A 10,860-nucleotide genomic window follows, 5' to 3' on the forward strand; every position below is an offset into this window, starting at 1 on the left:
ATAAAAATCTTGTTGACAACAAAAAACTATAAGATATTTTAAATTACGAATTTAGAGCTAACTAATAGTTTTATAATCAATATTATTCATTTGCAATTTCGTAAATGATCATAAGGAACATTTATTGTTGGGGAAATTAATCCCTGAGTCAAGGGCCGCGGCAGCTACGTGGGGAAGGAATAGTGGTACAGATGCGTCTAACGAAAAGAACCCTCCAGTGATGTTTGAAGAGGAGCATCTAATGGTGTAGCGTAGCGGCATTTGCATACTTGGGTATTCATGCAGCGAAAGCTTTCCTAGTCGCATTACACGATCCGGGATTGTTGTATTGTGCGAATACGCGGCAGCTCTCACCCGAAGTAACTACACACGTCTCGAAGAGAACAGTCAGGAGACAGTTGGTAGATACGTTCTTGGCGTAAGTTGTCACGCCTTGGGTCAATCGAACCTGCACGTAACACATTGCGAATTTTATTCGAACCAAATACAAGAAATTTAAAAATTAAAATTCTTATCTAAAGATTCTACTGTTCAAAAAATAATTACGATTTGTCTTCACTCATGTTCCTCTGATACTAATCTTTATATGCCAGTTTTCTACTATTTTACTTATCGTTTATATATTATATTAAAATAAAATGATTGGATTTATGGAGTTTCCGCGTTAAGAACCGCTCGTTAAACTAAATTCAGATAAACTGTGGAAGATTGGCAGGTTGTAGCGGGGTGGCATACGTGTTCGGCCAAGGCAAACAAGACTGATTGTGAGTGGCCAGAGAGGCGCCTCTCACGGCACGCTAAGGGCAAGACATAGAGGTGAGGCGTGCTCCGGATTCGCGGCTGCCGCGGTATTTATTTTGGCAAGAGTACATCTCGGGGCTTACAGTGACTTCCAACGGGCAGAAACGTGAACCGGTCGCATGCAGGTAACGCTATAGGTCGCAAAACAGTAAAAAACAATGCGCCTCGCCGTGTAAAATCACCGATTTCCGCATGCTGGACACGTCGCCACTCGCGTTTGCACGATCCAAACATACTAGCTCTGGCAAAAAGGGATCAATCATACGAAGTAAAAAAAAAAACAATAATTGAATTTCTCGGATTTTTATAAAAGTGCTGGGGAGTCCATGCATTAAATTCTTTGTCATGCGATATTATTACACAATAATAGCATGAGGTGTAAGCAAAATTCTTTTGTTTCTTGATGAATCAATCACAAAGGAAGCTGCGAAATGGATGAATTGATCAAAAACAATGTGAAGAGTTGGCTGCTCTTTGACAAAGAGTACAAAAGGTGGGATTCTTCGGGAGAATTTGTCAGGAACACCTGAACCGGAACTACGGACGCATTCCTAGCTTATGAGGGGGGTCGCGGAGTTTCTAGAATCTCAAGGGCCCGATGGTGAAACGTGGTAGTCGAAACTGGCGGCAAGTGATCCCTGGAAGGTCCGTACCGTTCGCGTTTCGACCGTTTCGAATTCCACGAACGTCCCCGTTCACGATGGCTATGCCGTTTTGCGGTTTCATACCTGAGAACGTCGCGCCGCGCCCGGGACTCGCAGAGTCCTCCACTATTCCTATATTTCGCGCCCGGATTCTATTAGATAATTTGATTTCACGGGATCCTACCAAAGACGAGTTTAATGGGTAGAAATTCCAAGTACATTCTGTCGAGGTAATTGAAGGACAGTTGGTTCCAAATACTGGTAAATCGTTTGAGTTTCCATATTCATTGTTAGATTTGTCAAGCTCGCGTCTTTACGTTTTATAAATTTGACACGTCTAAACAGATAATACCGAGTCGGGAACTAAAAATAAAAATCTGTTCCGTTATATCGCAGCGCTTAAATAAACCAAGAATTAAATGAAACTCCATTAAATGACATAAAGTCTTGATATTTTATTGCCAGTAGTCTTCACGTAACAAGCAACATTCATCACAAATTATATGCAACGCTGATAAAAGGAACGCTGAAAACGAACAAGAATCCGATTGTCCAGTCGCTGTTTCATTTCATTAACCAAACACGATTTATCACTGCTATCCACAATTACGTATCCATATTCCATGTGTACAGGGTATCATTTGAAATTGGTACAATTAAATACAGATAAATATTTCTGCTTTAGTCGATACAATTGTAAAAATACGTTCTGTACCAATACTCTGCGAACTCAGTCCAGAACCGGCGCTCTTCTCAGATTTCTATAATAATATCACCCCCGAGGAACCAGCCGTATTTGTCATTTTTACTTTGCCATTCGTCAAGTCCATAGCCACGCTCCCTCAATAATTTATCTCATTATACTTTTGCATTTATAATCGTTTTCTCTCAGCTCCTTCAAGTCTCCTCTCGTTCCCAGGTCCATTCGGCCTCCTCAGATTTACTCCTCGGGCCCGATCTGTGAAACTGTTCATCTTCAGATGGCCAACTAGACCTCGATGAGTCCTCTTCAACGTCCGACGATTTCAGACTACTAGCTTTGTTAGTTTCCGAGGCCTCGCTCCTCTCCATCGACGCGGATTCCGTTTCCTCGGACTTTGAACTAGTTCTGGTATTCTCCTCGGTGTCGGTGCTCCTACTACGTGCCAGCGTGATCGATTCAGACTCGTCGTCGGCAAACGCGCCTGTGTCCTCGTACTGTTCCCCACTGGACTCCCTCTTGACCTTGTCAGGCATCGAAGAATCGTCACGATCTTTCGGTTTCGACTCGGCTTTCGATTCCTTCTGTTCTTTCATCGCGTACGCGTCTTCCTCGGAGCGAGATTTCTGCATCTGCCAAGCTTTCTTAAAAGGATGCTCCCGTTCTTGTTGAACGAGCTTAGGCCTCTCGGGCAACAAGTATTCAGGGTCTTCCTCGCTAGCTTGGCTCTTTATAATGGACTCCCGTTTATATAGACCAGCTGAAGACGATCTGGGCACGCTCTCGCCACTTTTTACTATGTTCCACCCGGAATCGGTTAAATCGGAATCGTCCTGGGACAATCTCGAGAGGTCCTGAAGCGACGTCCTTTTGCTATCTCTCGTCAAAACGAAATTAAAACTGGTTACGTCTTCGTCCTCCTCGCCGGAAGTCACTTGACTACTCGTGTACGATCTCCTTCTCGACGCGTCCCAGATCACCTCCTCCTCGCTCTGAGTTTCCTCCCTAAACGGCGGCGCTTGCTCCCGGTATTCCCTTCTTTGCGTGAACGCTAGATCCTCCTCAGGCTCGCTCCGCTCCTGAGAGGATCCGAGGTGGGCGACCCGCGAGCCCACGCTCACCGTCCACGAGTCCATGTTATCGTCCGCGGAGGGATCCTTCAGGAGAGCCATCTTACCCTCCGCCGAGGATCTCCTTCTCAAGGAACTAAAATCCTCCTCCTCTTCCTGCTGGTGCTGGGTGTTCAGCTTCTCCATAAATTGTTTCCTGCGTATCCTTAGCTCGTTCTCCCATTCCTCCTCGTCGCTTATCCTCGGCTCCACGGATGGCTGTCTTTTTTCGATTCTCCGCTTCTGCTGCAGGGAATCGTCCTCGCTCTCCGAGGAGAAGATCCGCTTCGAGTCGCCAGACCTCGACAGCGGCGGTCTCGACTGCCTCTGCTCGCGCTCCTCCGATCTGCTCAAGAGCCTTTTAGGCTCGGGACCTCTGGAAGACGAGCGTTCCCTGCCGACTAGCTCCCGAGAACGATGATCGTTCCCCGATCTCCCTTTGGATCGCCTGTATCTAGGATCTACCTCCTCCTCCTCCTCCTCTTCTCTCTCGGTTTGCTTTCTTCTTCCAGTATACTCTTCCTCGTTGTCGCTGTCCCTGGATCTTTTAACTTCGCGACTCCTGGAGAGCGATCGTCTAGCTCGTTTAACTTCCTCCTGTTGCATCCTGGGATCACCCTCTGATTCTTGATAATCCCTCTGCTTGCTTCTGCTCCTCATCCGCTTCACTGGATCTCTGTACTCCTCGTCGTCTCTCGAGAATCTCCCAGTCTGTCTAATCTGGTCCCACTCGGATATCTCGCGACCGATGAACGATCTCCGACGAACGTCAGCTTTCCTCAGTATCGGTACATGAACTTGTTCCTCGTCGTCCACGCCCTCGTTCCCGAATCCCGTCCCACCGTCGACTATATCTCGCTGCCAGTCCCAACCGGTCAGCGTCACCTCATCCTCTTCTAAGACTTTCTTCTTTTCCTCTTCCGGTAATTTCTGTGCTGACGCTTCGACTGCTGGTTCCGCGGCAGCGGCTACCTTCTCTTCACTGGGAACTTCTACCGTCAGCATGTCTGTGCTCTCCATTATAACGTTCTTGATCTCGTGCATGGGCAGGTCGAAGAACAGAGTGAGAATGATTGATATGGTTACGACTGTTAATGCTTCCAATGGATCAATCTGAAATTAATTTCAGTTATCGTAATTTCAATAAAAAGTGATACTTATTGATATTTAATACATCAATTGAATAAATGCACTCAATATAAAATGATATTTTATAGATGAGTGTTATAAATAATACTATGCATGAATTATACATACGGCTCTGTGAATTTGGAATTCGCTAGAGTATCTGGTGGTCCCAACGTTGTAGAAAAATACTGGGAATTGCGTCAAGTATACCGCGTACGATACTCTGCTGAAGACCACTAGCCAGTAGTTACAAAGGAACCTATTTATTATACCTTTGAAATAAAAAGTAGAACAATGAACAATTTTAATAATTGTGATCTCAACTTCTTATCATATTAGTAATCTTTATAAAGTCACTACGAATTTTTATGCAAGATAAAAATTTTATATCAATTTAAAATATGAAATTCAGAATAAAATTTGTTTCATACTTATAATACATTTTTAATCTACTTTAAGTGCACGGAATTCGCAGACTGGATAAAGTCTACGCAATAATGAATATATTTTATAAGTAGATATTTGTTCACGGAGGAACGGACCACCGTGATTGGTGTGGCAGGCGAATATTGACCAACATAAAGCCAGGGCCCAGAGGACTGGACTGATCACGGCGTAATTCGTCGCCTCCTCGGCGTCGTACACGTAGTCCCTCCTGGCCAAGTGCCAGGGTGAAAATAACGTCCACGATCCCAAGGCCATCGCGATCAACCATCCCAAGATCACGAACACCTGAAATAAGTGCATCAGGCTTACTCATGATGGGTCAAGGTTCTTCATTGATGAAGAAGCATGAACGTAACAATTCATATAAAATGAACATCAGTTAATTATAATTGTATTAATAAAACATTAATTTATTACAATGTTTCAAAATTCTACTAATAACTGCAATGAAATTGAAATACCTTGTGAATCCTGACGTCTTTCCCTGTGTAACGTAACAACACTCCAAGTGCAACGCCAAAAACGTATGGCGTGGCTCTGTGCACAGGCAATGTATAAATTAAATTGGCAGTCCTATATAGATGCTTCAATCTGAAATGGAAGAATGCAGAAAATGATTATTAAATTATTATTGAATTGTGTCGACTGCACTTACGACATTCCATGGAATACAACGAGTGAGAGATAATTGTTCATCGTCGCTATGTAACGGAACGTCGCTGACAGTAAAAGGAAGAAGCATATCACGAGGGTTCCTATGATGGGTCTGCACTCCAAGAAGAAGACCAACATCGGAGCTAACAGCGACAGTTGCATGTCCAGCGCTAATTGGTGCGTGTGAGTGGCGCACTAAACAAGCAATTAAATATACTTGATTTACAATACAGATATTAAAAACGCTTAACCATTGAATTAATAAAATATGAATAATATATAATAATTACGTTTAATAAATGGTTTGTATGCATTTATGATTCAAATGAAAAAGAAGTGTTGGTACCATCGTTTGATGCATGCAATTTATGAAACTGAATATCGAATTGAAAAGTTTCATTTAAGGAACAAAAAATTCTAAGAAATGCTTGCGATTGCATAAAACTCGTCTATAAGAATATTGCGAGCGTTGTTAAAAAAGTTGAAAGCAATTTTTGTTTAAGGATAGAACAATTACCATTTCTTCAAACGGAAAAAAGTTTTGTATGTACAACAAGTTGGTCCACGCGTTGCTTTTACAGAGCTCCGCATTCGGTATTATTAAACTATTCCACTGTGGTCCCGAGCCTGTGTGCTCCATTACGAACGCGTACCAAAACACCACTGCAAGTAGCGGCGGTGTGAGTCTGTAAAAAAAGGAAAAGAAAATAGAACAATTCTAACATAAAAATATTCTACATTTTATTTAACAAAGACACTGTAATTTTGTAATTAGTTAAAACAGGGAAAATAAATTTGAAATCTGTTTATGAAAAGTAAAACCTGCCTGATGTATCTGGCTATAAAACGGCAGAACCAGCGAATCTCGCCTCTGTTTAGAAACTCGTTGGCCATGTTGTAAGCAGTGAGGACGCCGCTGAACAACAGAAACGCGTCCGTATAAACGTACGACACCCTTAAAACGGAGCTGATGGGACTGTTCGCCACCTGTCTCAACACCATTAAACCCCAGCGTACAGAAAAAAGGAAATATTCAAGGGATTCGTATTACTTACCTCCGTCAGATCGATGCGATTGGAGAACGGTAATCTGGAAATCACTATAACTTGGTGAGCGACGTATAAAGTGATCGTCATTAGCGTCCTTATACCATGGATGCACGTGATGTCGAAATCGCTGGATCCCTTCTTCAATAACAACTTCACGGTCCGCCGTAAGGAAAAGGACATTATTATCCTCTCCGAATAGTTCCCTATAACAAATTTTATATTTATCATTTCCATAAAATTAATGATTACTTTTTCTGACTTATTAAATGTCTGTTAATTCACCTTTCCTTTCTGACACAACTAAATAATCCCTCACAGTGGCTACGACGACAAGACAGATAAATATTGCATAGAAATATCTGCGAAAAATTGGATAATATAAAGTAATGATATTAAGAACAATATATTGTTAATTTGAAAATACTGAGAAATTATTATACGTACAAAACGCCTATCGTCTCTTTCGAATAGGTTCGCGATTTCTGTTGCACGTAGCACATGTTGGGATCGACGTCCACCAGAAATTTGATGCCCAACGTGGAATTATAGTCCCTCAACGCGTACTCGAGGACGTTCTGCGCGTCTTCGGCGGAACAAACCGCTGGAAGGCACAACGCCCAATTCACTGTGGTGAATTTTGGAATAAAATGACCTGGCTGAAAAAAGAGATTTCAATACTTTTCAATTGGAAGTGCAATCGCTTAGAAATTATTTAAGGATGAGATAGAGAGTTCACTCACGTCGTGCATGCTTCCTCTTGTAAAAGCGCGCGCCTGCATCATGTTCACCAGATGCTTCGTGCTCGGATTTGACGGGTACAGATCTATACTGGCCAAACAGTACTTGCCCTGCACTTTGATCGTCTTCTCGTTCAATTTCACGTGAGCCAACACGCCTAGACACTCGTCAAAGTCACCAAGCTGGTTCACGTTGCCTCGCAACAAACCCGACGGAATTTTCGCGCTCGAATCTAACACTGCGTGGAACATATTAATAATCAATTGACATTTATTATTATCATGGAAAATTTAATAATTTGTACATTTATAATAATGATCAGTTTATTAATTATGTAAATATTTCTTATGAACTGTGTTTTTACTTGTTAAAAGAGTTTGGCTCACTTTGCAAGGCCCATAGCTTGTAGCCTCTCAATTGGCGTAAAAAAATCTTCCCGTGTTGCTGACACTCAAAATCCTGAACGGCCGTGAAATTTGGCACGAACGTCGGCACGCGTAGTATCGCATCGTTCAGTTGAGTCAACGTTAGAGAAGCTTCCACGTGCGTTTTCGTTTTCACTTTCGACTCATCTTCTATAAACAATATTGTATTCCGATAGAGTATTAGAAAAATAAATATTACATCAAAATATATGAACCGTTTTCTTCCAAACCGATGTAATTCTTGAATGGAATATCATATATTGTAAATAATTTCTCAAGCACTGTACATATTATATAAAATTGTATCGTTAGTATAAATCTTGTTCACGTGCAACAAATTATTTTATCTTCATGTTGATTCATAAAAGTGAATGATTAGATAAAATATAATACGTGACTCTTGAGCAGAAAACTCAATCATTGAAATGAGGACGATGTTTCATATACGCCAATCTATTTAATACAATTATAAATTCCAATTGGCTAATGTATACAGACACGCGAATGCTTAATCACGATCAATCTTAAACTTCACAATACTCACTATCGGATCGTTTAACTTGCACAACTTTCGCCGGGGCCGGTTTAGCACTCGTTGTTTCGACTTTCTTCGTTTCTGGTTGCTTCCTCGCAGGTTCCGGTTTCACGGGAACTTTCGTCCTCTCCTCCGGCTTCGCGGTTGTCCTAGGTTTAGGCGATTCGGATTCAGATTTCGTTGCCTTACCGGGTTCCACCCTCTTCGCGGGTTCGACCGGCTTCGCTGCGACCGACGACTTTCCGTCCTCTGGTTTCTTCACAGTTTCGACTTTCTTCGCCTCGATCTTTTTCACCGGTTCGACTCTCTTCACAGCTTCTACCGGTTTCTTTTCAGGTTTCGGTTCTTCTTTTGTTGGTTCTTTCGCTTTTGGCTTCTCCATAACAATTTCTGTCGATCTGACTTTGTCCTTGTCAGCGTGTCTGACTTTCTCTAGTTTACGTGGAGGAGGTGTAGGTTCCTCTTCATCCTCGTCATCCTCATCCTCATCCTCATCCTCATCCTCATCCTCATCCTCATCTTCATCTTCATCTTCATCTTCATCTTCATCCTCGTCCTCATCCTCATCATCTTTATCTTCATCATCCTTATCTTTACTGACTTTCTGCTTTACAGGTTGAACTTTTTTCTTTAAATCAGTACTTTTATCATCTTCCTTACTTATAATCTTCTTAGCATCCTTAACTCTGCTTATTTTCTCATCTTCAATACTCTTCCTCTTCACCTTATAACCCCTCTTCTTCAGTTTATCATCGTCCTCGTCTTCAATACTTTTCCTCCTGATTTTGTAATCCTTCCGCCTTTCCTCTTCGTCGTCATCTTCCTCCTCCTCCTCCAGATCATCACTGATCTCCTCAACGGTCTCCTCTTCCACTTCAACTACGACGTCCTCATCATCCTCGTCGATCTCGACGCTCTCCGATACCCCGTCGTCGGAACGTCCAAGCCTCGAGCGCGTCCCTCGTTCGTCATCTTCGTCGGTCGACGTCAGCCCGACGATGGGTGGTCTGCGAGCGAGCCGCGTCGCGTCGTGCCACTTTCGTCCCGTCGACGTGGCCGCCGTGGTCCTCTCCTGGCATCTGCCAAAGATGGGACTACAAGAAGAGGACCGTTGCTGCTGTTGTTCCGGCGAGGCCGGATGGTCGCGTACGCGGAACGCGTAGCAACAGTAACAGCTGTATAGTAGCAACCCGAGCGCCAGTAGACCGACGCATCTGCCCAGAAGGGCAGCAGCCATGTCACCGGTGCGTTCGCATGGAAGAACCGCGGACGTAGCACTGGGTACGGAGCTGGTTGGCCGGCCGAATCTTTTAATAGCGGGTCGGCTCGGTTCGCTACGGTTCCTCTCGCGGTCCGGTCACCAGTTGGCCGCAACGATTAGCCGCGGTACCAGCGTATGGAACAACGAATCTGCACGATATCAATCACGTATCTGATTAGATAGACACCCGGCGATCGACACGCTTTTCCCCGGCTTTCCCTCCCTTCGGAGGCACAGGTAACCCGGATGAGAGCCCCGTGAGACACTATCGAATTCATCCGCCTCCTCGTACGACGCGGCAGACGTCCCGGGCTACCCGCGTCCGCCAGCGCAGCGGCCCGTGGCTTCGTGAAAATTAGAACGCGTGGCATCGTTCCAACCAAGCTAGAAGTTTTATTTAGCATCAACATTTCAGAGCCGCGGCGAGTGCGTGCCGAGGAGGATAAACGCGCGCACGCGTCGATACCCTCGTGGGCCACGCGGTTCGACACCCCGCGTTTTCGTTCACCTAATTGCACAATAGTTCCTTCCCATCATAGTACTTTACCCTTTGCCTCGTCTGTTCTTTACCCATTCTTTAATCACCAACGTCCGTTGTACGAATCAATCCAACTCTACTTGATTTCTATAATCCTCTTATTATATTCTTGTATTTCGAGTCAATAAAAACTATCTAAAATCATTGTACTTATTGTTAATGGAAGTTCGTTGCTTTACAGGAACTCAATAAATAATTTGTTCTAGCAGCCGGCAATTTTCATTGATTTCTATACAATTAGTCAAATTTTAAAATCACATTAAATATGAAAGAGATTTTAAATGTTCCCAGAAAAATTTTATTGTGCTTAAGAATGTACATCACGGTTTGACACGACTGATCGCCCAAGTGTAAAAACTGCTGGTCTAACAATAAACAAACCTTCTCCTTCCTTCTAACGACTAGAGCCTCTACGTATAGGACAGCTCGAAAATAATGTTCGTTTCTCGCCCACGACGCGAAGGTTGCCTGGCTCCGAATTCGCGTTAAACCAGCGCGACGCTTCGCCGTCTGGTATGCAGCCTTTGGGAATCATCCAGATGTTAGAAAGATGTTTGATGTCAGGGTGCTGATATTTGATGGTTCGATTGGAATTGTCGACCGTGAAGCTCCATTTGTAGATCATTTGAGATTTTGTGAACTCCAGTTGAAGTTTCAGAATCAATAATAATAGGTGTAATAGAATTTTATTACTATTGGGAATTTAACTTCGAGAGATAAAATTATAAACATAATTACAAATGGACAAATTCATCTTTCGAATATAAGTTCGTAGAGAAAAATCCTGAACGATGTTTCTTAAGTAGACGAGGCTGCTATTGAATAAGTAAA

The 10,860-nt window shown here is 43.2% G+C and overlaps 1 protein-coding gene across 2 annotated transcripts; it reads right to left on the bottom strand.

The window, feature by feature from the left end:
• Positions 1-1,875: 1,875 nt before the first annotated feature.
• Positions 1,876-9,816, bottom strand: LOC108629794 (uncharacterized). 2 transcript variants are annotated; one of them, XM_018032664.2, is made up of 13 exons: positions 8,240-9,816; positions 7,657-7,842; positions 7,273-7,508; positions 6,977-7,188; positions 6,815-6,891; positions 6,539-6,735; positions 6,310-6,470; positions 6,001-6,169; positions 5,485-5,678; positions 5,291-5,420; positions 4,925-5,114; positions 4,512-4,654; positions 1,876-4,367 (listed from the first exon to the last, which is right to left on the bottom strand). In XM_018032664.2, exons 1-13 carry the CDS (start codon positions 9,465-9,467, stop codon positions 2,343-2,345), a joined length of 5,148 nt encoding a protein of 1,715 aa, XP_017888153.1. In that variant the 5' UTR covers positions 9,468-9,816; the 3' UTR covers positions 1,876-2,342. The 2 variants fall into 2 exon arrangements, with proteins under 2 accessions (XP_017888153.1, XP_017888152.1); XM_018032663.2 differs by having other exon boundaries at positions 7,657-7,845.
• Between the last annotated feature and the right edge of the window lie 1,044 nt (positions 9,817-10,860).

The sequence above is a fragment of the Ceratina calcarata genome, unplaced genomic scaffold (genome assembly GCF_001652005.2).
Source record: "Ceratina calcarata isolate Rehan_Ccalc_2016 unplaced genomic scaffold, ASM165200v1 scaffold586.2, whole genome shotgun sequence".
In the NCBI taxonomy this organism is placed as follows: Eukaryota; Metazoa; Arthropoda; class Insecta; order Hymenoptera; family Apidae; genus Ceratina; species Ceratina calcarata.